At 42.5% G+C, this 26,419-nt stretch overlaps 1 protein-coding gene across 1 annotated transcript in view; it reads left to right on the plus strand.

Moving 5' to 3' along the window:
- The first annotated feature begins 730 nt into the window (after positions 1–730).
- ARHGEF33 (Rho guanine nucleotide exchange factor 33) overlaps positions 731–26,419 on the plus strand; it is a 33,538-nt gene continuing 7,849 nt past the window's right edge. Inside the window, 13 exon segments of the mRNA XM_048504777.1 lie at positions 731–757; positions 6,549–6,624; positions 12,860–12,909; positions 14,264–14,428; positions 15,675–15,808; positions 16,336–16,475; positions 17,488–17,532; positions 19,262–19,471; positions 20,438–20,567; positions 21,469–21,601; positions 22,935–23,018; positions 23,607–23,690; positions 24,166–24,314. Coding sequence (XP_048360734.1) covers positions 731–757; positions 6,549–6,624; positions 12,860–12,909; positions 14,264–14,428; positions 15,675–15,808; positions 16,336–16,475; positions 17,488–17,532; positions 19,262–19,471; positions 20,438–20,567; positions 21,469–21,601; positions 22,935–23,018; positions 23,607–23,690; positions 24,166–24,314 — 1,427 coding nt within the window.

Genomic DNA, 26,419 nt, shown 5'->3' on the forward strand with positions numbered 1-26,419 from the left:
GGTTTGGGCATCCTAGGGAAGGCAAGGGATGTTACACAATGGGCAGAGCAGGACATGGATACTCAGAGAATGCACGATGGTTAACAAAATGGGCAGAGGCTGGCATTTTAAATACCACATCTTTATTAGGACAGATTGATTTAAACGGCTTGCCAGATGAAATTCTTTCCTCCTGGCCCTGCTAAATTTCTCCCTCACATTAGTCACCCAGTTTTCTACTAGGCTGAAATCTTCATAAACACCCTTATTGAAAATCAGTGCTGATCCAGAATGAAGTGGGGTCTTTGGATGAGGGTTTTCTCTATGTCTGGTTACTGCCATTAAGGCAGCTACTGCCGCCACTGTCATCAGCAAGACCAAAGGGCAACTCCATCAAGCCCTGGGGTCATATATCATGTCATATAACTGTTAAGTATTATTATCTTCAAGGTAGCATCTTGTGAAATGAAGCCCAGATTGCATTGTTCACTTGTCTGAAAATTAGTAGCAGGTCATGTAACACACACACACACACACACACACACACACACACACACACACGCTATAGCCTTAAATTAAGATGTACTCTCACACACACACACACACACACACACACACACACACACACACACACACACACACACACACACACACACACACACGCTATAGCCTTAAATTAAGATGTACTCTCTCTCCCTCCCTCTCATTGCAACAAACAGGCTCATCTGAGCAAAGTTTTCTGAAGGTGTAAATGGGTGAAACTGACAACTGCATGCACGTAAGCATTCTTTGTTGTAGGGTTGCCAACCCCCAGGTGGAGGCTGAAGATCTCCCAGAATCTTCACACAACAGAGACCAGAACCTCTGGAGGAAATGGTGTATCCCCACTAAGCTCCATGCCCTGCCCCCTCCAAATTCTGCCTTCTCCAGGTTCTGACTTTAAATCTTTAGGGAATTCCCAAGCCAGAGCTGGCAACCCTGCTCTGTTGTGTGTCCCATTTTGTGGAATATCCTGCCTGAAGAAAAGAGGCTCTCAAGCTACTCCCATTCCTCAGAATGTGTAAAAACAGGATTGCTCAGACAGATTTTTATGAAGAGAATAGAGTTGAAATAAATAGAATTGCTCAGAAGGGCACATTCTTAAAAGGAATAGGATGGCTGTGTACTGCATGATTTAACTTTTGTAATCAGTTGTTGTGTAACCCAACTTAGAGTTTAAGAGGGATATTATCATTAATGGAAAAGGAGTTCAAGTCTCTGACAGTGTGATCCCACCTTGTGACCCTTGCCATTCACCAGACTTACAACAAAAGGAACTTTAAATCTGTTCTCTGTTTCATAAACAATAATGTGCAGTACAACAATGAAATATGGCAAACCAATGCAGAAACAATAATCAACATAAGCATAAGCATTTTTATTGTCATTGTCCACGTACAACGAAATTTACAGCAGCATTCCTCGATGCACACAATTTCAGACTCATACATCATCCTCACTTTTCCCTTCCTCCACCCATCCCTACACAGCCCCAAACACATCAACACGAAGCCGCGGAGTTTAGCATAGCCACAGCTCTAGAGTAGAAGCTGTCTCTAAGCCTCTTTGTCCTAGTTTTGATAGACCTGTAATAGTAATAGTTCTGGCCTGTTGTGCAAAACAGACTACCAGGGTCTCAAAGTCCCCTTACGAGGTGCCCACACAATTTTCTCTAGCACTTCCGTGTCCCTGTGGCACTCAATTGGTGGGACAAGACTTGCAGCTTTGCTGTTCTTTGCTGAGCCCTCTCTCCTGGTTGTCAAGCCTTCAAGGGTAGCCCTGAACTATGCAAAAACAGTTCATAACAACAGAACTCTGTGAAGTAGGTTGGCTCCAGTTACAGGCCTCTAACAGATGTGAGGGAATCATGTATATAGCACCCATTGTATCATTTTATAACAGGAAACCAAAATACAAACTAATAGTCAATCAATATAAATGCAATATTCCCTTCTCAATGTTTAATACAATATTTTCATTCCTGAAATGTGCAAATATAGTTCATAACAACAGAACTCTATGAAGTAGGTTGGCTCCAGTGACAGGCCTCTGAGGGATCTGAGGGAATGGAGCTCTTTCTTCCTTATATGGAAAATCTGAGCTCTTTAGCCCCCCCATTGGACCCTGAGTTACAGTTGCATTGTGGTTATTATGTCTATATACTGTTTTTATTTGTTTATTATTATTATTATTACTACTACTACTACTACTACTACTACTACTACTACTACTACTACTACTACATTACTATTATTATATATTCCAGTTTTGAAATCTGGCTGGAATCTCGTCAGAAAAGCAAACAAAGTCAGTAAATAAACAAACAAAATGCAATGATTGAAGGCATTTTAATGTTCAAGTACTACTATAAGATTTAGTCCCAGCACTGAATTTCAGAAATTCCAGCTGAATCGGCATTTGGCTTTCAAACCCATTAGTGTTAGATATCTTGGTCAATGCCAGCTGCAGTATGTTTGAGGTGCACTTGAAAGAGCCTAAAACAAAAAAGGAGCTGGGATGTATAAACTGAGATGGTTTACCTCTGCCTCTGACCTTCCTGGGTGACCTTTGCAAAATGAGAATGCTGGAGTTTTTGGGCCACTAAGCCTCAGCCAGTCTTGGGATCCTGACAGTTGTCCAGGCTTGCTATTCTCTTGGGCCAGCCGTGTCTTTTGCAATAGAAAGTAGGTTGTTTTGAGGGTAGGTCACATCATTTCCTACAGTAGTATGAGTTGTGACTCCTGCTGCCTACCCCTTTCCTCTTGAAAAGCAAAGGGCATTGCTTCAAGCTACAGCTAAGCTCATAGCTTTACATTGCTAGCAAAGGACAAGTTTAATAAATAGCACCACTGCTTTATCAGTTCATCATCATGTTACACTCACAGCTGTGTTAACCACCAGGGATTCCATAATGCAACCTGAGAATTGCATAATTAGAAAATTTTAGATGAGATATGCTTGGTTGATTAGCATGTGACAGACCCACTTCAGAAAGCACCAGAGGTGTTCCAGCTCAGACAAGTCTCTGAAACAGCGATAGATCAGTACAGAAATGGCAAGCTTAACATAGCTGTCTGGGGTAAGTGTAAACTCTACTTTCATTTCATACAGCTTATTTAAGATTTTTTTTCTCGTAATCATATGAAGTTGATGATATATAATTTCTAGGTGATGAATTAGCGCTAAGAAGCAGGAAGATACTGGGTTGAATCAAGCCAGTTTTTCCGCTGGGGAAAGAGAGAGAAAGGGGTCCTTTTTGACCACCGAAAAGGTCATTTTGGGATCATGGTGGGTCTGTGCGGGTAAAAGCTATGTGGGATACAGGCTGTGTCCAAAAAGGAAATTGAGTGAGGCTGACTGAAACATGTAGCTGGATCCAACCTATTAGGGTTATCAGGTCCTCTCAGGTGGCAGAGTGTCCAGGAGCAACTCAGGCACTAGCAGAAGGTGAGGGGTGGGGTGTGGGGTAGGATACCCAGAGCCGGGTTGGGAAACTCCTGGAGATTTGAGGGTGGAGCCTGGGGAGGATAGAGATCTTGGTGGGGTACAATGCCAGAGAGTCCACCCCCCCCAAAAAGCATCTGTTTTCTTCAGGAGAATTGACCTCTGTAGTCTGGAGATGAGCTGTAATTCTGGGGGATTCCCAGGTCCTACCTGGAGGCTGGCCTCCTTGCTATTATTTGAACATCAGAGGTCTATTCTACCACCTTAGACTATTTTTATACCTGCATTTTGGGACGTTTCTTCTCCAATTATCAGAATGGTACGTTAGGGAGCAATCCTAAGCAGGTCCACCCAGAAGTAAATCAAATGTTATTCAATGGGACTTTTTCCTAGAACATTTCCTTTGCATTCCAGGCGAAATGTAGGACCTCAAGATGGGAAATACTTGTCAGTACACAAGAAAAATGAGACTCACCCAACAATGTCCTTGCATAATTGAAATCACTGAGGATTACCTGGTCTTTAAGTATGCAAGAATGCTACAAAACAACTCCCCCCCCCCCCCCCCCGGCCTCCTTATTATATAGGGTTTTTCCTTCCCATATCAAACCAAACAGGAGCTGCCTGTGGATGCCATTTAAAAAATCAGTCTGAACATAACAGGATGATATGCTCTAAGGTTTGCTGATTTTCACATATAAAACATTGTGGGCAAGATGGCAGGAAAATGATTTTCTACATATATTAGAATTTTTTTAGTCTACCTGAGAGGTTAGCAATTTAGTGCCTCTGAATTATACTCTTTCAAGTAAAAAGAGATTCTCGTGCAAATATTTAACTCTCCTATGTACTGTTGAAAGCTTTCACAGTTGGGATCAACTGGCTGTTTTCCAGCCTGTGTGGCCACAGTCTTGTAGATTTTGTTCCTGTCATTTCACTCACATCTATGGTTGGCATCTTTAGAGGTATGTCCCAGTCAGATGTGCTTCACTGTGCCATGGAGAGAGACACATCTCACCATGACACGCCTCTGAAAATGCCAACCATAGGTGCAGGCAAAATGTTGGGAGCAAAAACTACAAAGGCCACAACCGCACAGTGCAGAAAACCCACAGCAGCCAGTCTGCCATGTACCTCATAGAAATAAAATGGAGAATCTTGCATATTGCCATAAGCTTCTTATAGGAGGAATAGTGGAAAATACCAAACAGATGTGCAGACACATTTGAAAACTGACAATAGTCTCTCCTGAAACTTTGTTGGTTGGGGGTCAACAAAGTAATTCCTTTCAGAATTTCCTCAAACAACTTGTGTTCTAGAAACTCACCCTGAAATTCCCTTCTTAATCCTTCATTTTGCTTAACCATGTGTTTTGAGCAGTACAACTTGAATGTAGATGTGCCACACACATGCACACGCACATGCACTTTGGATCATCTCTACCTGAGTACCTGTGTTCACTTCTAAAGTCCTGCCTAAACGAATTACAATTCCAGTATTATATCATTTCATAAATTTGGGATAGTATGATTAATTTAATCTTGGCTTTCATCACCTCACTGGAGCAGGAGGCTTCAGAAGACCAGGAGGTTTTGGGATCCACAGAGAATGCCCATCTTAAGTAGCTGCCCCCATCAAAGGAGGATGCTTATCTCAGAACCGCCTAACCTTTTATAACTGCCCTTGTGGCAGCCATTTTTGTTAGTGTTGCTCACTGTTTCTCAAATTCCAAAAGCATGGATAGCCCCATAAAGTCAATGGGCTTAGAAAAGTGTAACTCTGCTTAGTTCCACACTGTTAGCGCATTATTCCCTTTAACAGAGGTGCAAAATTCCAGGTATTTTGTAACCACCGGCACCTAAAAAAGGGCTTAGTAATTGGTAGCCTGGGTTACTACAGAAGTCAGGAAACAGGTCTCTCTATTATCTGGCTCCAAGAGAATCTCACTGGCTTCTACATTTTGCAAAACAACAACAAAAAATATTGAACTTCTGTTGTTTCAATTCACAACATTCTTGGCAATGTCATGGTCCAACCCCCCGTGACTAACTAGCTTTTAGATCAGCAGAATCAGGCTGACAACACGAGAATGTCTCTACTTTCTCATCTGCCCTTTCATCGTCTTCCCTCTGTGGTATAGTTACACCCCATAAGTAGCTTATGGGGTGAAAACTATAGACATGGGAGATAAATTTTAATGTGTGCACTGCCAACTCAAAACAGTCTCTCCAGTTAGGCAAAAGGCTGTAAATCAAATTTTTCTAACTTCCAGTCCTCTGGATTCAGGAGAATGAAAGCTGTCATGTAAAAATGGGTACTTCTGGAGACATTCTTACTCTTATTTTTATAATAAATGGTTTTATTTACACATAAGTTTTTTCCCCCTTTTCATTAAATTGGTTTTTTTTGTGGTCATTCTGACCTATATGAAATATTGAAAGTTTGTCCATGCTAATAGGTACAAGGTAAGTGGCCCAAAAAAATCTGGGGTCATTTTTTTTAAAGAAGGGGCCAAAAATGGTTTTAAATTCCAGAAGCACCAAATTGGCATTTCTATTTAGTTTCCTGGTGGTAGCAGTGATAGTAAGTTCTTATTTCTGCTGGGGCTGGTATAACAATGCTGGAGAGGTTACCCTTATTAAGAGTTTAAGGACTAGGGACAGCTGGGTAAATTCTACATCCCTATGCAAGAATAAGAGATCCATGGGGCATTGCTAGTTGAGCAACATCCCCTTTAGTCCTGGCCTGGCACTTATGTCACAGAAAAGAATAGTGTATGTTGTCTGCAAAATGGCTGAGTGAGGCTAATTCCTGGCATAAGGAAGATTATTTTTGTAGAACCTCTTCATACAGCAGAACAACTCTGCTACAGATGTAACCCTAAGCCCTCAGCCCGGAAATATGCTGTGAAGTAATTCCTTTTTGTCTCCAGAATGTGACATTTCAGGCAAAGAGCAGATTAGTAACTCCATTATTCTTTTTCCTCCAATGAAAATAGGAGTTGGATCCTTTGATTAATCGTTAAACTCACATGTTAAATTCTCTGAAATCATGGGACATTTAGAGTTTTCTGCAAACAATAAAAGCTCTTTGAAGAGAGGGCTGGCATCTTGATTGGACTGAAGAATTCTTTAAGAGGCATGGATTCCAATAGAAAAGCAGGTAAAGTATATTCTGAAACAGACATATAAAGACCTTTCAGAATACAAAATATAGTTTTGCAAGCAGCAGCCCTTGGGGAAAGTTGGGAGGGGAGGTGCTGGCAATGACTTCATTCCATGTCTCATAGAAACACTACCTGTAGAAGACTACAACCCTTTAAACAAAAGCTGACACTGAAAAAAAGAGAATACCTTGTCCACCGAAACCGACACAGGCTGACACAGGCAGGGAAATTTTCAAATAGGGTGGGTGGCAGGTTGTAAACAGGAATTCAGAAGGGTAGGGCGACCATACTCCTTGTGATAGTGGCAGCCATTTCGAATGAGAGAAGGCATCTGCAACTGACCACTTTTAATAACAAGTTCAAATAATTTTCGCAACAAAAAACACTGGGATGGATTGAGGTTCCCCATAAGTTGGCTTGAATGTACACTTGCTTTCCCGCCCCCCGTTCAGTACTGACTGCTTGTAATGGTGGAACCTTTGAGTGAACTTTGTAGAACTGCTTTTTAAAATGTCTTCTCTAGATATAGTGAACCAGAGGCGTATATAGGAAAAATGGAGCCCATGGCAAAATCTGAGTGTCCCCCCGACTCCATTTCCCTTAGATACGGGGTGGGGGGGAGATTGAGCCATCTGCTGATCTCACAGAGGAGTGCGAGGTTGGCAACGGCACCCAGGTCTACCGCCTGGAGCCAGCGAGCACAGCCCCCCCCCCACATGATTAGAAGCCGTGAACTCGGGGACATGTGATACTCCATGTCCCCGTGGGCAGTATGCCCCTGCAGTGAACAATTGCAAATGTTGATCTTACATCATGTGACCTTTCAAGTGGTATCAAGTGGTACAGCTAAGAGTGTAGCAAGGTATAATTTTAGATGCCTAATTCATGCGAGAGGCTTTGTTCCCAGATTGGGGAGAAAAGTGAAGCGTAGACAAGCAAACAAAAACAATGCTGAGAAAGGCAGAAGTACTACCTGAATCAGCAGGCCCAACATCAGCTGAAATTTCCTGTCCCCACAGCTATAATTATTTGAACATGTGTCGTGATGCTGCTTCTGCTTCAACATGCTTTAAATTCTAAGAAGATCCTAACCCAAATATCATTAGTCTGTGTAAATCTGTGGAGGCCCATGTAAGGCTTTTGGGTTATGTGACTACCCAGTTTTGAGATCTCCTACCAATAACTTTTTTCTCAATCCTAGACTTTTAGAAAAACTATTACTTTTCTATGCCAGAAAGCTTCAAAGCATCCTAAATCAACTGCTTGTAATTCATACAGCTGCATGATGCTTTTAAAAGATTAATTATGTGTCTGATGGTTGGAGTGATTTTACTATTATATGATACGCTGCTAGCAACTTCGAGCATTTTTACAGAAGCAAAATTAGTATGAATATTTTATAAATAGATACAAGAGCATAATTTGATAAAAGGTTGGGCTTGTATTGTTTAAATATCCCAGTTCTGAAAATTTTGAGAAAACATTCTCTACTTCTGAGATGTTTGAAGTGCTGAAATTAGTACAATTCTTCTTTTAACCATCATAATTATTAGGAAAAATGAACATTATGTTATTTATTATGACAAACTTTTCTTCCTCACCCCAAGCGTTGGGGTTCCTTCAGATCTTATAAGAAAACAAAAAAAATTCTCCTCCCCCTAAAAAATCTAGGTGGAGCCATAGTTCAGTGGTGGAGCATCCGCCATACATAAATAAGGCTTCAGGTTCAGTTCTAAGCAGTTCCAGTGAAAAGGATTTCAGGTAGCAGGACAGAATTATCTTTACCTGAAGCCTTGGAAAACTCCTACCAGCCCAGGAGATGAGCCAGTGGTCTGACAGTACATGATAGAGCTACCTATGGAAAGCACATTTTTCCAAGAAAAAGTCCTAGGCTCAGTCTATGGTTGTTTTTGCACGATCCAAATATCAAGGGTTGAGCAAGAGGAATATCCTGGTTTGGCCAAGAAGTTCGCACGGTTCCCAGTCCTAAAGTGGGTTTGTCCCACGATATTTCCCTCATCCCAGGATTTTTTTAAAAATCGCCAATTTGGCAATTCTTTTCAAAAATCCCTCATTGAACCTGCTACCAAGGGAGCAGAACCAGTTTTTTTCTTACCCAGCTGCCTGATCACCCCACTGCCATTGCCTGCTCCCCTGATCTCCTCATCTGACGTCATGTCAGTTTTCAACTCTGCTGAGCCACTGACTGTTGCAGCCCACCCTTCCTGAAACATTCCCCCACGCATGTTTTCTGATCATGGTATTGACTGGGTCCCATTTCACCTGGGTTAATCAGGAGTGGCGTCTCAAAATGTCTCCATTTTCTTTTCTGCACATGTACTGGTTGCTCAGAGCGCATAGCTAGGGAGATGTACACTTTGGGCCAAATGTTAGTGGGGATATCATGGGAGGTGGTGTGTCTCTCGTTTCCACAAAAATATGAAAACATGAGTGGGACTGTGATGTGAGCAGGTGTAAAGGCGGGTCTCAGCAATTCAAAAGGCAGGGCAGAGACATTCATTCAAGCTGCCCCCCAAAATCAACAGCCAATCAGTATGCGGGACACCGGGGATGTTTGTGGATGCACGGATATGTTTGCAGTGTAATTTACAAAAGACCTGGGCTCATGCAAAACAAACTGGAGTATTTCCTCCCAGTCTTCACTCAATTCCTTCACAGAAACAGGCAGCCATGCAAAGGGAGAAACTGGGATAAAATAGACCCGGATTGTAAGATACCGATTGTAACAGGGTATAATTGTGCCATGCGGAAACAGCCTACAAGATCCCTATCTGTCCAGCACCCTGGACAACTACTGTCCATTAGAGGAGCCAATCTAGATTAACCCACAGTCTGACTGATGCAGAAGTTTTAAATAGTTCAAAATCCTTTGACTGAAGAAAACATTATTTCCCTTTTTAGCATGTCAACCCTTTTCAAAATCCCATCTATAGCTGTGAGCCTCTCAAAGAGGAAGTGTGATAAATATAGTTTTTTAGGAGGCAGAGAAGGGAATAGACCCCATTTGTAATGGGAAACAGAGAAGCAAAAAGTTTTCATATTCTTTTGTTTCCTGCTTCAGTCTCCCATGAGGAATTATATCATCTTTAGTTGAAAGAGGACAACAGCTCTGTGAGCGAACTTTTACAAAGTGCCCTGTTTCTTAAGGAAATCCAGGTCTCTGAGGAGAAAGATAATGAATCTTAGGCTCTGTCACCTCAGAATCTAATTTCTCTAACTGAAAGACAATTATGGCTCATGAGCACTTGTGGCAAATCCACAACACCCCAACCTTTGCTTCCTGCTACCATGTACTTCCCCCAAGCAGGCAATAGCGCAGATCTACACCTTGGTTGATTTTATGCCAGTTTAACTGACAAGACTTTCCTTAAAGAACCTTACAAACTGTACATTAAATCCTAATAGTTCTCCCCTCACCTCAGGAGGAGGAATGGGGGGAGTTACTTTCAGATCAGGAAGTCTGTGGTGTAGACATGACCTTTGAATCAAATAGATAAATAACAGACCTGTAAATGCAAGGAGCAAATATAAAACAGAGAATACAGCCCTCGGGAAATTGTCACAGTTTGGTGTTAGCCTGTTTCCACACAGCCCAATAACAGCGCCCAGGGACAGTAAAAAAACAGTGAGCGAGGTTTTCCAAAAGCGGCGTCTTCCACCCACTGCTGTGAGAACGCTGTGCGAATGTCGTTTCCCCCCTGCCTTCCCCAAACGGCTCTTACCTTCTCCTGGCTTCCATTGCGTTGTGGAGGCCAGGGGACATGCCTCCTGTCCTCTGACACCAGAGCTGTCACTCTGGCCCTGGGGGCGTGTCCCCTGGCCTCCACAACGCGACAAAACCCAGGAGAAAATAAGAGCTGTTTGGGGACGGTGCAGCCTGTGTGAAGGCTGCGCCATCGGCTGTGTCCCCAACGGGACCATCCACGCAAACGGTCCCCGGGGGTGCATCAGCATAAATTATGCTGATGCACTCCTGCTCAGCTGGCTGTGTGGAAACGGCCTTAAAGACATTAGCCAAACTGTGAGTCCATAAAGGATTCCGCACAGCATAAATATAACATCTTTAGAACGTTATAAAAAGATCGATTTTGGGATTTTGCGTTCCCACGTCACAGGAGAACACAAAGAGTTGTCAGTCAAAATGGATCTTTCCCCCCGCCTGCTGAACAGAACTCTTGTCAGTCTCACAATGGTGCCAGCCATTTTATGTGCTGCAGGAGATCCTCCATGGAGATTCTCCATGGACACAATTAGAGAAGCTGCAATGTGTGCATATTTGTGTCAATGCAGCTTCACAGACATCTCCCTCAAAAAAGAGAGAAAAACTACATGTGCACGGGATCTCTTTGTTAAACAAACTTTATTCATCTAATTTTTACAGCAAAAAAGCAAATGAATGAGCTACAAGTAGAGGAAACCTCTGTGGAGAATCTCCATGGAAAATCTCCTGTAGTGCACAAAGTGGCAGGTGTGAGTAGTGGAAATGAAAGTAGGAGGTTTGGTTTAGTGAGTTTAGTGAGTTTTGAAAAACCCCGGTTGAGAGAAATATAATGGGCTGAACTTATTTTTTATTTATTTTATTTATTATTTATATTTGTATACCGCCTTCCCCAAAGGCTCAGGGAAGACAGCTGTGTGGGGAAGAGAGCTGTGTGAACTCCTTTCCCAAAATGCTTTATATGACTTCTTAAAGACATTATATTTGTGCTGTTCAGACTCCTATATATCCTATATATCAGTGATGGCGAACCTTTTCGAGACCGAGTGCCCAAATTGCAGCCCCAAACCCACTTATTTATTGCAAAGTGCCAACATGGCAATTCAACCTGAATACTGAGGTTTTAGTTTAGAAAATATGGTTGGCTCCAAGGTACCCATTACTCAAGAGTAAGCTTGGTGAAGCAACCATACAACACTTCGAATGGGTGCATCACGACCCTAGGAGGGTTTACTCAAAAGCAAGCCCCATTGCCAGCAACCGAGCTTACTCCCAGGTAAAGGACAGCCTAGGTGTATGTGTGGGGGGGTGATTTTCCGGGGGCCCCCACATGATGAGCTCAGGGTAGGCGTGCCCACAGAGAGGGCTCTGAGTGCCACCTCTGGCACCCGTGCCATAGGTTCGCCATCACTGCTATATATAATCCTCAGAATCAGTTTAGCCCTACAGAATAATGACTTCCCAACCCCAAGCTGTGGCATTACTGGAAATTTTGCAGATGGAGTCAAGAAAGAGCACGGTTTGGGGTGAGGAGGTGTATCAGTGAGATATAATTCTTCCAAAGGAGCCATTTTCCCTGGAGGAACTGGTCGCTGTAGTCTTGAGATTAGTTATAATTCCAAGTGATCTCCAGGCACCACCTGGAAGTTGACAACCCCCTGCATTCCTCCTGTAACTCTGGGTACTTAATACTTCCATTGTCAGATTTTGATATATAGTTTGCAAAGTGAGATGGATGGATTTACTTTGGACTGTTGCATAAGATCTTTCAGGATAACCAAGAAATTATATTTGGCAAGGTGGTTGGTTAGTCTTGTGCAGCAAAAATCTACAATTTCAACCACTCCATTACTCTGTTTATTGAAATTATACTTCACAAAATCAGTTCTGAGCTGCTCCCCCCCCCCCTCCTTTCACATTACTGCATCTTCATAGCTACAGCTTTGCTGGCAGCATTAGACACTTCCCAAAGACTGAATAAAACTGGATCAAATATAAATTCAGATTTGGATTTATTTAAAACTTGTGGCAAATTTGGTCATGTATTATTTTAAAACAAAATTTTATTATAATGTAAGAAATGTTTTTGGATTTAAATAATCTTACCTTTAAGTTTTCATGGTTAATTATATTTACTTTCTATTTTTTATGGCAAATAATAAATCATGAATAATGTTATGGTTTCCTTGGAATGTCCTTCATCTTATTATTCTGGAACTTGTATTGTTTTATTCCACGTTTATTATTGGTCTGTGACCTTAAAGAAATGAATCTGAATCTGACCAAATATATATTTCATAGCAGAAATTCCTTTGTTCATAAGTGTAGTAGATCGTGCAAAAGGTGTGGCATTTTCAAAGCAGAACTGTATGTTCTAGAACAGAAAAAGGAAGATTTGCATCTAAAGTGGATTGCAAGTCACTATGCCCCCATTTTATATATAGTAAGCCTAATAACTCCTGTTAATTGACTGAAGTTCTTTATTCCCACAGGAGAAACTGAAAGTGTGCCAGTGATTAACACTTCAACACAGATTGCCCAGGTAAAAATGAGCAAAATGCTCCAAATAATCCCCAAAATGCTCCAAATAATCCCCAAAATTTAAGGAATTAGTAGGATTTTAAATATCGAATGTAAAAAAACCCAAATGCAACAGAAAGACATGCACAGAGGCAAACACAAGACTAGCCAAATAAAAATAATTAACAATGAAAATATGAGATTGTTCATAACTGCGGTGGCCTTGATTTCCAGATTTTGCCGCTGCAGAGCTGAGGGGTGGCCGCCTGCCAGAACCTTTGCCCCCTCTGCTGGTGGTGGTGCCCCTTGCGCTGATGGAGGGGGCAAATGTGCCAGCATAGCCCTGTACCACCTCCAGTCTCGCTTCGGACCCCTCAAGAGGATTGTGCTATAAGAATCACTGCTCTAACTGATTTTTAGTCTATGGAATTCCAGATGGGTTGCCAACCTCCAGGTGGAGTCTGGACTTCTCTTGGAATTATAGCTGATCTCCAGACTAGAGATCAGTTCCCCTGGAGAACATGATAGCTTCAGAAGGTACACTCTACGGCATCACATCCCTGCAGAGCTCTATCCCTCTCCCAAACTCCATCCTCCCCAGATTCAGTCCCTAAATTGCCAGGAATTTCCCAACTGGGATTTGACTACCTGGGCAGCCCAATCCAGAGCACTGGGGCAACCAGGGACGGCACTGCTGTGGTGCTGCCTTCTGCCTCCAGAAAGCTTTCCAGTGATACAGGGAAGCAAAAAGCAACAAAAAGAAACCCCTCCCCACCAACCTGAAAGCCATCCATTGGGCTCAAGTCACAGGACGGGGGTTTGGGGGTTGGTGGGAAGGAAAACACCCCACTGGAGATTCAATAAGATTTTTTTTCTTTCTGCCTAGAGATACAAAACTGGCCAGGGTGTGTGTGAAGCCCCTGCAAGACCATGATGTATGGCCAGTAGGCAGAGTTCAGTTTTCTGGATCACAAAGTGTGCAGGCTTGTTATAATTATAACGTGATATATGACGTTAAACCAGTGACCAAAGAAATCTTTCCTTTTTCATCACGTAGTTTTGCCTTGCCCTCATAGTGGTGGTAAAGACACTGGAAAGGTGTGGCCAGCTCCTCAAGCCTTTTCATCAAAGAAAAGGTGTGAGTTCTCCAGAGGCTCAAGAATAGGGCTTATCTGAATGGGGAATTATTCTAACATTTTATTTCATTCTTGTTTCTTCTGGTCATGGAACATATGGTAGTCTGAGAATCTTGTGTCCAGTGAAAAGACACAATAAAAAAAGGACATTTTTTAGGGTGACAGAAGGTTGGTGGAGTAGGGGGGGATGCTCCATATGTTTGGGGCATTCACAACTGTTATTCACTCCGGTTTATTCAGTTGCAGGCCTTGGCTTCTGAACTTAAAGCTGGTTTCACCGAAGCAATGCAGGAACTTTCAAGAATTCAGCATGGGGAGTATGCTCTTGAGGAGAAGGTTCAAAGTTGTCGATGCGCAATGGAGGAGAAAGTGGCAGAGATGAAGAATTCCTTGAACTGTTTCAAGGTAGGCCATACATATCCAAATAGCTTGAGGATTAGAAGAGGTGGTCCTACCACAGTGATAGCGAACCTTTTCGAGACCGAGTGCCCAAATTGCAACCCAAAACCCACTTATTTATCGCAAAGTGCCAACATGGCAATTTAACCTGAACACTGAGGCTTTAGTTTAGAAAAAACAGTTGGCTCCGAGGCGTGCATTACTTGGGAGTAATCTTGGTGGTAGTCGGTGGCTTTGCTTTGAAGCAGCCGTGCAACTCTTCCAACGAGTGAATCACGACCCTAGGAGGGTTTACTCAGAAGCAAGCCCCATTGTCAGCAACTGAGTTTACTCCCAGGTAAAGGATCATGCTTTGGTTCTTCGCATGAAAATCAGTGGGGTTTACCAGCACTTCACAGGGTTACCTACACTGCTTCCCCACAACTAGGTCTTAGGTTTAATGTTAATAATCGAGCCCAGCGGCCCAGGCCAGCCTAGATGTGTAGGGGGGGCACTCTGTTTGCACGTGCCCACAGAGAGGGCTCTGAGTGCCACCTCTGGCACCCGTGCCATGGGTTCGCCACCACTGTCCTACCATATCCCTTGAAGATGTAGACATGTATGCATGTTTTCATTTGCAACCTCTCCAGTAACCAGTTTTGCTGATCTTTGAAGTGGTTTACTTAAATGGGGAAAAGCCAGCTGGTTTGGGGGGGGGGGGGCATCTGTGAACTAGCAATGCACTATAATATCCTCAGCATGTCTCCCATACCTAAATTCCTGGAACTGTAACTATGGAAAAAACAATTCATTATTATTTTTTGTAATGTGAAGGGTGAAACATATACATATCAATAGATGTAGATTTGACATTAAAAAATAAAGATAGCCACATCTCCCTCTCATGAAAGAGCCAAAATAAGATTTAGTACTGATCTAGCAGTATGTATATCTCTAAGCTGAGTTCAGACTGTGGTAAACAAGTCCTCAGGGATCACTTAATATGCTATTGTCACTTTGGTAAGTTTGGAGTAATATGCTGGGTTGTCATCACTTCTATATCATCATTGTTAGCTTTCCCTGAAAAAGAACTCACATCTTCAAAACACATCAGGAATTAGCTTGGCAATCAATCATTAGTCACCCCAGTAATTTCTGCCTTCTACTTATCCTTCTGTTTGAGAATAAAAATACATCACTCCTGGCAACCTGTAACAAACTTTCCACAATTACTTTTCCCATGCCATATGTCAGCATTTCTCTTTTGAATTAGGAGGAGCTTAATGATGCCAAGTCCATGATTGAGGAAATCAGTACCAAGCAAGAAGAAATGCAGCAGAAAATTGAGCAGTTGCAGCAAGAGAAAAGAAAAGAGTCCCGTAAACCTCCAAGAAGCTAGAGTAAGAGGTAAAAAAATAGAATTTGGAAACATTTCCTACCGAGAGTCTCCTTTATATCTTCAAAAGAAACTTCAGATCTCTAGCATGAGTGTGTGGAAAGTGGTTGTGCCTCTTCATCTTCCTGGAGAGGGTACAATTTTGTCTGCAGTACATCAGATTTAAAAAGGTAAAGGTAATCTCCTTTGATGTCAGGTGATGTCACATCACATTTATTAACTAAATTAATGGGGTGGGTTGCCATTGCCTTCCCCAGTCCTCTACACTTTACCCCCTGCAAGCTGGGTACTCATTTTACCAACCTTGGAAGGATGGAACGCTCAGTCAACGTTGAGCTGGTACCTGAAAATGACTTCCATCATAATCAAACTCAGGGCGTGAGCAGAGCTTTGTCTGCAGTACCACTTTGTGCCACGAGGCTCCAGAAGATTATTGGATAGAAAATCAGTTTGTGCCACTTTATACCTTAAATCAGACATGTACTCCAAATGTATGTTTTGGTTGTTTTGCTTCCCCTTTCCCCTTTTTTCTCAGAAGAATACAAAAGGAGGAGCATGGGTCACAAACAGTACCTACACCTCTTCAAGGAAGTCCCTTTCGGTCACTCAACCTCCCAGAACCTGTTTTAATTAATGAAGATTTTGTAAACCTTTTGCACAATGCAACTTATGAAAAAGGTATTTATTTTCTTTGACTGAATACACTTTGCTATCCTGTAGATCAGGGAGTCCCCAATGTGGCACTCATGGGCTCCCGTCAGTGGGCTCCCGTCAGTGAATTGGGCAGGTAGGGCTTTTGTCCAGCAAGGGTTCTGATTGGCTTTTAAAAATGTGGCTTAAGAAAGCAACTGCCACAGCAGCACAAGAATCTTCCTTGCTCAACTGAAAAAAGCAACCATTTTACAGTTGCCTCCACATCCTGCAGCAGTCATTTTATGGCAGCCATTTTGTGGCCTGCACCCACCACACTGTGTTAGAATTTCAAAGGTGCCCACAAACTCAAGAAGGTTGGAGACCCCTGCTGTAGACTTTATGCAGCTTACAATATCATGATAATTCCTTCACCTGGGCTTTTTCCTCCAACTTCCATAGAACCAGTGCCAATATTATGCAGGTTGAAATAGCCCATATTATCCTGAATTGCAGAATGAAGGAAGAGATGCCAGTAAATACAGATGGATACAATTAATACTGTTAGACACTGACATTTAAATGATTTAGGTTGTTTCCCCATTGCCACAGCTGCTGTCAATTCAGTGCAGTGGCAATGGGGCTTGTAAATGGCACTTGGGCAGGTCCAAGGAGTTTTAAAATTTGTAATGGACATATAGAAATAAGGTTGAATTGATATAACAATTGCTAATTTTAAAAAAGCCTCCGAAAACTACCCCTGGTGGCAAGGGAAAGAATGATTGCTGGGGGTGGGGTGGGGGCTGATTGGGCTGGGACTGGGAAGAGGGGGGCTTTCCTGCTCACATGGCAGCCACCTCAGCTTTGCTGTGATTTTTTTTCAAAAAGTTTGTAGTAAAGCAGATTTTTTTCAAAAACGATGGAAACAACTGAATTGTGATGCTTTGTTGCTCTGTTTTAATGCACTGTAAAAAGAAAACCTAGAAGTATATAAGAAGTACTTGGGTATTTACTGATTTTTTTTGTATATGGCTCAAAGATTTTTGCTGTTCCTCTTCAGTCTCTGATTATAGGCCTTTGGCCCGGGGAGAAGGAAATGTGAAAGGTAAGTCATGGAGCCACCTTGGGAGGGGCAGAGAGTTTCCTGTGATCAGGCTGTGTATGTTAAACTTAATAAACAGCTATGGGATACCCAGTTTGGATTGAGACTGGGGTGCAGAAAGGAGGAGTAACCCTTTCTCCTATGTCTTTCCCCAACACAAATCATCCCTGTTGTATCTGGAAGTGGCATGGGGTAAAGTCAAGCTTCTTCCTCAGAGCTCTGATCTCAACCTGAATCCCCATGCCTCTGCATGGGTATGCTAAATGTTAATATCCATATTTTATTTAATGTTGGCAAATTATAACCAAACTCCTTAAAAGCATTGTTTGCTTTCCCCCATTTCTCAAATGTACATATTCTGTTCATATTGCCGTTTCACCAAGTTTCTATGATTTCAAAGTAATCCCCTCCCCCGCCCCCCCCCCCCCCGGGCTGATGGGTTGTGATCTCGATAGGTGTTGAAATCTTTGCTGCATTTAATACATTCTAATCTAGGCCAATTCATAGAGATCTTCATTAACCACTGACATTCATTGCTAAAAGTTATAGCAGTGGGCAGTAGTTGCAATTCTAACCCAGACCACCTCAATACTGTCATCCTGCTCCAGAAACTTGGGACCACCTTCTCAGTCCTTAAGTCTTTCTTAGCTATTGGTTCTGGTGGGTTTTTCGGGCTGTGCGTCAGAGGTGTATCACAGAGGGAAGTGTAACCTCTGAAGATGCCAGCCACAGATGCAGGCGAAACATTAGGAACAAGATCCACCAGACCATGGCCACACAGCCCAGAAAACCTACCAGAACCAGTTGAATCTGGCCGTGAAAGCCTTCAACAATACATTTCTTAGCTATGTTGGCATTTACATTTTTATTCAGATTTAGTACATTGGTTTCACAACCTTCACACATTTTTTATTTATTTAAAACATTTATATCCCACATAGTCAGCCAGACTACTATTAGTCGGTACAGTTTCAGGTACCTTCCAGTATGAGTTTTATACTAATTAAAATGAGCTGTGACCCAACATGGTACAGTGTAGACCAGGGGTCTGCAACCTGTGACTCCGGAGCCGCATTTCAGTCTTATACTGCGGCTCCGCGTGGCCTGGAGGTTGGAGGGTAGCGTGGCCGGGTCCCTCCAGAGCAGCCTCCATCCCCCCCCTCTGCCATCCCCGCAACCGCCATCCCCCCTCTGCCCCATGGAGGAGGCAGCTGCCTGCTCCGTCAAGCAGAGGGGGTTTCCCTGCCCGGCGCTGCTGCCTCCCGCAGCGCGAGAGGCGGCAGCACCTGGCAGGCTGTAGCCGCCATCCCCCCTCTGCCTCATGCAGCAGGCGGCTGCCTGCTCCATTTGGCAGAGGGGGTTTCCCTGCCCGGCAGCCCCGTCTCCCAGCGCTGGAAGGAAAGGTGAGTGGAGCCGCCTCTCCAGCTCGGTAGATCTTTGGGGCCATGGAAAACGGGTCCGAATGGCTCTTTGGGTGGTAAAGGTTGCCGACCCCTGGTGTAGATCTAGGTTTGAATCCCCTTTCTGACATGGAATGGATGACTGAGCCAGACACTCTCCCTCAGCCTAACCTACCTTACAGGGTTGCTGTGAGAATAAAATAGAAGAGGGAAGAACAGAGTAAGTAATCTTGGTCCCACTGAGGAAAAAGGCAGGGTATAAATGAAATAAAATAAATAAAATGTGGGATTACTGGAACACATATCAATCCTGCTATCATGCTCTGCTTTAGGAGTCACGGGAACAAATCTGGATACAGAAGAAAGACCTTCCTTGTCAACTGATGCTCAGTTAAAAGGTTCCATGTTCTGGAAACAGCCCAAAGACAGTAAAGAGTGGAATGATGAACATATTTCAAAGGAACAAATTGACAGGCAAAAGGAAGTCAGCCCAAATCAATATAGCTCAATAGAGAATGTATTGAGAGAACCTTCTATTGCAGGTAAGAATGACAGTAGTTGATTTGCAGAAGGCTTTAATAGTTCTCAAGGAAGATGAATATAATCATTATAGCCAACCATAGGGAAATGAAATTGCTTATCCTAATGGTATTTTTTAGAAATTGAGATCCAATCCATTTGAAATTAACCAGACAGACTGTGATCCCTTTTGGCATTCTTGTTTGTTGAAAAACATGGGATACATTTGCTAAAACAAAACATAGATAAATGTAAAATAAACAATCAGATGTTAAAAAAAAAGATGCTGACCAACTGTTGAAAAAGAAGCAGTTAAAATGTTCTTCTATAGTCAAGCTTCATCACATTTTTCTGCTGGAGGGAAGACATTAGCATAGATTGGTGGTCAGAACCTTGGGGTTGGATTCCTATATAACAGTCATAAGTAATCATAAGAATATCTTCTAATTCCAGAGTTTAGGCACCATGGCTGAAAAGACCCTGTTTCACTCAGTTTGCCTCTGAAAGTAGAATTCTCTCCTTCTGATAGTTGAGAATATTTTAGTGAAAATGTGGGTTATAAATATTGTAGTTGGCAAATATAAATATATAAAAAACCTCCTTGCCCTGAGATTGTGTTGCTTTATGGAACCAAGCAATGATGTGATAATCACATGAGGGGGTCGTTGCTCTGTTTTGCATATGATGCTAAATAATGCCTTTCACAATAGGTGAGCCACCTGCACATATTAATGTGGCAGAAAGCATTGTGAAAGAGAATTAGGAGTACTTTCTCGCTTGACTTTCTGTTTGCATTATAGTCCAGTTTAGGCAACAACTGAATGAATTTCTTCTAAAAATGTGCTTAATGGACAGCTGTATTTTGGAAAAAATTGCAATGCAAAATAAATTGAATCTTTGTTTTATGTTTGTATATTTCTCTTGTAATGACAGCTTGGAATGAGTAATGCTCATGACTGTTATTAACCAGCCCCTTTTTTTTGTCAAAGCTAAAAGGCAAAATATTGCTTTGGACTTGCTAGAATCTGAAAGGAAATATGTGGTTAGCCTCTCTCTAATCCTAAAAATTAAGGCCACGTTGCATGGAGTGGAAATGAAGAGGAACACTAAGGAGAGAAGGTACTTTATTACTTGTAGCAAGGATCCAGGCATGTGGATTGGGCTTGGTAGGGTACCCCACCGTTGTTGTTGATCACCAAATCCCTACTTCCTTCTTGACCAACATGCCCATGTTCTATTTTTCCTGGTCATGTAGAACTTCCACTTCTTCCTCATGCCAAACTCTCACACTCCCTATACACAAGACTGCTACTGACACCCAAGTTGGTATTAGATTTAGTGGTTCTGGGCCTTCTATTCTGTCCCAAGAGCAGCTTAACTGTGCTACTAAACATGCTCTACTTGTGTACACCATGGGCTCTTGGGTTCCACACCATGACCTGTGGAGCCCAAGAGCAAAAGAAGGCAAGCCAGTTTGATGTGTCTTTCTTTTCTGCCTCCCCTGTGGGAACAAAGGAAATGATTCTTCTTCCAACAGAAATGTTGCCACTGGTGACCTGGCAAGTGTGTTTGTGAGACAAGAGTTATAGCCTGCCTTTCAGCCAAAACAAGAATCTGTAGGGTTTTTAAGGCAAGAGACTAACAAAGGTGGTTTGCCATTGCCTTCCTTCTGGGCAGTCATCCTGGTATTCCTTGGTGGTCTCCCATCTAAGTATTAGCCATTACAGTCCCTTTTTGGCTTCTGAGACCTGACAAGATCAGGCTAGCCTGGGCCAAACAATCTTGACAAAGGAATTAGAGATTGTGGTAAGATATGGTAGAGTGGGTAGTTTCTTAATTATGGCAGGCTAAGTTGTTAAGGGCTTGATAAGGTCTTCAGTGCGCCCGGGAGACTTTCTCATTGCTTTAGCCTCTATGAGAAAACAGTTTCCTCCATTGGGATTTAATTTTAGATATATTTCTCTGGTCTTTAAAAAAAACAACTGGTTTGTCTAAGCTAATCCCTGTTTTCTGGCTTCAGTTTCTTCCCAAACTCTTTGCGCTACCTGGCCCAGCAGCACGTAGATTTACTTCATGCTCTTCAGGAGAGAGTGCTCAGCTGGCCCCGACAGGGAATCCTGGGAGACATTTTTCTCAAATTGACCAATGATGAGGTATGTTCATTGAATAAAATTATGAGGGTGAACATTTGCTTTTTAAAACAAATAGTTCATACTGACAAGTTTAAATTATATAAATATTTTAATGATTTTCTGAAGAAACAGAATGAAGGTGTTGCCTCCTACAGTTGGTTCAGACACCCTCACATTAAACGGACTGTAACTTAGAATTGTGTTTACCTTCTAGCAGGAGAATGCTCCACTTCAGTAGATCTGATATGGTATGGCACTGACATTAATTAATTTTTATCATAGCTCTAGTCATTAACAATTCTCTTTTTATGTTATATCAAAAAGGTCTTAAAGGAAAAAACAGTTAAATATATAATAGATGATAATAATATACGAACTGGATTTGATGTTTCTACATATCGTGTAATTTTTAAAATATTTTCCTCTTTCTGTTGCATTAAGAATTTTAATATTATTTTTGTCTTTTTCTTACTGCTTTATAACCAAAAAAAGCCAACATTTTCAATTTATTCTAGTTATGTGTTGCATCAACAGATGGGGGTTTGAAATTGTCAGCACTACCTCATCAGCATAACTTTTCATATTAAAGAAAAGGGAAGGGAGTGGTAAAAAGGAAGGAAGGGGAAGGGATTGTTGATTCTTAAAGAAAAATGCTTCTGATCTATTTTGTAGTAGTGGACTGGCTCTTTAACTTACTGGGAAAGTTCTTGATGGGCAACTGTCTGGAGGGGGGGGGGCAGTGATTGAAATTTGAAACATTTTGAGTTCTGTTAATCTTGAAAACTTCTGCACTTCTCCAGCAACCACCAAGGAAAAACACAACACACCTTGTGTGAACAAGACCTAGTATGTCTGTTCTGAATCCATTACTTGTTGGCAAAGGTACACAACCTGATTAAAGGGTGGAAAAAGATTTATTCAAGAACTAAAACTAACATACTTGATAGGAAAGGAGAGAGATTAGCTGCGAGAGAGAGGGAAGGAGAGAGATTAGCTGCGGCATGACTAGTTGAGAGAAAGAGCAACAGAGAGAGTGAAACTTCTGAGAAATAGGAGGATATTGCCCTGAGAGCAGCAATATGGAGACAGACAAGGAATGATACTTAACAGGAGAGAAGGTGTTGAACCCACTATCCTATTTAACTGTCCTCTTGCTGCCGCCTGCAAGATATTCTCTTCTTTATATATGAGACATTGCCTATTCCAACATTGCATTCCTATAATTCCAAAGGAAATTCTGCCTCTGCCAACTGAGTATTCCTTAGCCTACAATAGGGTCATGCATAATCAGTTAATCAGTGTCAGTCATATAGATAAGAATTCTTAATAAATATTTTTTAATTTTTCTTTTAAGAACAATTTTCTGGACTATTATGTTGCTTACTTGAGAGATTTGCCAGAATGCATCTCTTTGATCCATGTCGTCATTCTAAAAGAGGTAAGTGTGATCTTGTTAACCGATTTCCTCCATTTTGTTCTGACAGCAAACCTATGAGATAGGCTAGACTGAAAGAGATTGACTGGTCCAAAATCATTCAGTGATCTTGGCAGAGTGGGGATTTAAACTTTGGTTTTCCAGATCCCAGTCTGACACACTAACTGCTATGCCACATTGAATCTTAGCAATATATAGCACCAGAGATGTAGCTGGCCAGGGGCGCACTCCATGTTTCCCCCACTCCGTGGCCCCACCTCTGCCCCTCCCCCACTTACCTTTTCCAGCCCGCAGAAAACAGCTTTCTGCCAGCTGAAAATGGACCAGGCTGGTGGGGTGGGGCCAGGCCTGGCAAGGGGGGAAGGGGGTGGGGGCGATTTTCACACACCCCAGGCGGGTGCCCGGTGCAACGCATACACATGCCCCCTTGAAGCTCTGCCACTGTATATCGCTGTGTAGACTTTTCATAATGAACCTGGCCAATATTTTTGCCACAGGATAACAAGGATGCCTAAGCTGAGATAAATCTTGTGTTGAATTGCAGTCATTATTAATAAAGGCTCTAAAATCATTGTTTCCCCTCAACAACAGATTGAAGAAGAAATCAGGTCTGATCTCTACATATTCTTCTTTCATATAGTCCAGCGTATCCCCGAATACCTTTTTCATTTGCAGGTAAGACCTAGAAACTATCATTATCCTGTCTCTCAATGTTGTGCATTAGAAAACAGTGTATCACAAATCCTTACAGGTGGATGTCAAGCTTCACAATATTATTATTGGTCTAAAAGCTGCTCTGAATGAGGTGACATTCTGGAAACAGGTTCAGTCCCTGGCATCTCCTGTTCAATGTACGAGTTAATAATAGGCAATGTGAAAGAGTGTATCAGAGCCTGAGGCCCTGGAAAGCAGCTGCCTGTATGAGTAAACAATATGGAAGGATGATCTGATTCAGTATAAGGGAGCTTCATGTGTCCAAATCTGACGTATCCAATTACATACCTCAAGAGCATGTTGCCCCAGAATGGGTAGATTTTATACCATTTTATAGCCTTAAAGTGCAATGGTAATATCATGTGTTATGTTATGCCATTTCATACCCAAATGGCTAAGGATGTTGTTCAGCATTTCTTGCTTGCTTTTGTGCCAGAATATCCTAAAGTACACTGAGCAAGAGCACCCTGATTACTACCTTCTTCTGGTGTGTGTTCAACGGCTGAGAGTCTTCATTTCGCACCACAGCATTCTTTTCCAGTGTAATGAAGATCTGCTCATTCAGAAACGGAAGAGATTGAAAAAGTGAGTTTGGATCAATGGTGGCTTCTCTGTGGCTTTGAGGACAAGAAAAGCAGTTCCTCTTTAGCCTTCTAACTGCAGGTTTGCCAGACTTATGATCATAGGTGATAAGTGCCAGAGCATTCTGGTCCATGAAGAGGTACTCGCCAATGCAGTTCTCTAGATAGAGGACGAACCCCCCTGAAAAAATAAACCTGTTTCTCCCTCGGTTCAATAAGATACAGCACTTTTTTATCACGGTTTCTCCTTCCCCACTACAGCGTGCATCTATTGAGGGGCTTGAAGTTAATCCTGATATCAAACAATGCAACATTTCCCACGAACCTGTGATCTGCTCTGTGGCTCTTTTGTTCTTCGTTCTGATTGGCTGTTGTGTTGTGTTGTGTTGGGGCAGGAACAATACTCCCCTCTGCTTTTTTTTTTTAAATTTCGCATAGCTTCATAGAAGCACAGGTAGTCTTTTTTACCTCGTGTCAGCCATGGCGACCCCCATCTTTGCTCTGCATGTATGCACGCTTGCTCCCCCTCTGTTTGCAGGAGCACATCTCCATGGCCACGACCAGCACATACGCACAAAAAAAAGGCTTCATGCGCTCTGTGCCCAGCCCACTGCGCTCTGATTGGCTGGAACATTTCATATCACTCCCTAGGGCGGGAAAAATAAACCAATTATTTTCCCTGTGTCTCCCCACCAATCCAGCCTTGGCCTGTGTTTTTCAAAAAGTTGCACCTTCCTGCTGGTTTTTGAAAAACGCGGGATGAGGGGAAGAGCGCACGCCAGGGCCGGGATGGAGCCGAGTTGGGCACTGAAACTGTGGGGACTCCTTGCCCAAGCCGGGATTTTTATCATGAGTGTCATGGGATTTTTTGACCGTGGGGAATTGCCCAGAATTAGTCTTTGTTCCTGGACAGTTTCTTTGCTCCCAAGCTAGGGAAGATTGTCCTGTTGAAGGAAAACAGAGCCAGATCTGAACATATGTGTGTGTGCGCGCGCACTCACACACACTCACAGAAGGGCTGTGTAGTGTGACAAAAGCTATAAGAAAATAAGAAAATTGTTTACCAAAGTTGTTCAGATCCTTTTCCAAGAAAAGCCGGAGGGTGTGTTCAGTATAAACTGAGCAAATTAAGCGCATTAAACACATGTGCATATATTGCATGGAGCTTGGAAATCTCTGGCCATTCTGTTTTCCTTGACAACTATAAGGGCCAGAAACTCAAAAGCTAAATTCTTTTCCCTGAAAAACTTTCAGAATGGGGGCTGTGTGGTTTCCGGGTTGTATGGCCGTGTTCTGGCAGCATTCTCTCCTGACGTTTCGCCTGCATCTGTGGCTGGCATCTTCAGAGGTTACTTTCAGCATGTTTTCTCTAAGAAATGATATAGGCAGTGGTAGCTGGAATATTCCAGATATCAGAAGGTAGCTGTGAGAGTCTCTTGGCAAGCATATTCATTAGGGCATAACCTTTATCAGCTAGACCAGGGGCCTGCAACCTGCGGCTCTCCATATGTTCATGGACTACAATTCCCATCAGCCTCTGCCATCATGCTAGACCAGGGGTCTGCAACCTGCGGCTCTCCAGATGTTCATGGACTACAATTCCCATCAGCCCCTGCCAGCGATGTGATCTCTGGCGCCCAAAAGATTTTGCCTCAATACATTTGTCATGCTTTAAGGTTCCACAACGTCTCTTCATTGTTTTATTATTTAATGTTCAAATTAAGGTGGGAGTAGTCCTCTGCCATCTCAAAATGCTATTTCAGAGTCTGAAGTATAAATAAGTAAAGAAATAGGATAGTTAAAACACCTCCAATAAGGAAGCAGCTGCGCTAGACCTTTAAGAAATGGATGCTGCCTGAGATCTTAGGGACCTCCATGGGGTTTGCTAGGCAACTACAACAATATTGCCAGCCTTCAGACCTTGGTTACTAACATTAAAAGGCTGTGGAGGAGCTCTTTCCTGGGTTATTATGGCCTACCTGACAACCCCTCCACTCCTCTCTCCAGCCCTGGAGGACTCATCAGGTCCCGGCTCATCAACAACCTTGCAATTTGCACAGCTCGCTCAAGCACAGGAATGGCTATCAAACAATTTGAGGCCACATAACT

Source organism: Sphaerodactylus townsendi, linkage group LG01, assembly GCF_021028975.2.
Source record: "Sphaerodactylus townsendi isolate TG3544 linkage group LG01, MPM_Stown_v2.3, whole genome shotgun sequence".
Classification (NCBI taxonomy): Eukaryota; Metazoa; Chordata; class Lepidosauria; order Squamata; family Sphaerodactylidae; genus Sphaerodactylus; species Sphaerodactylus townsendi.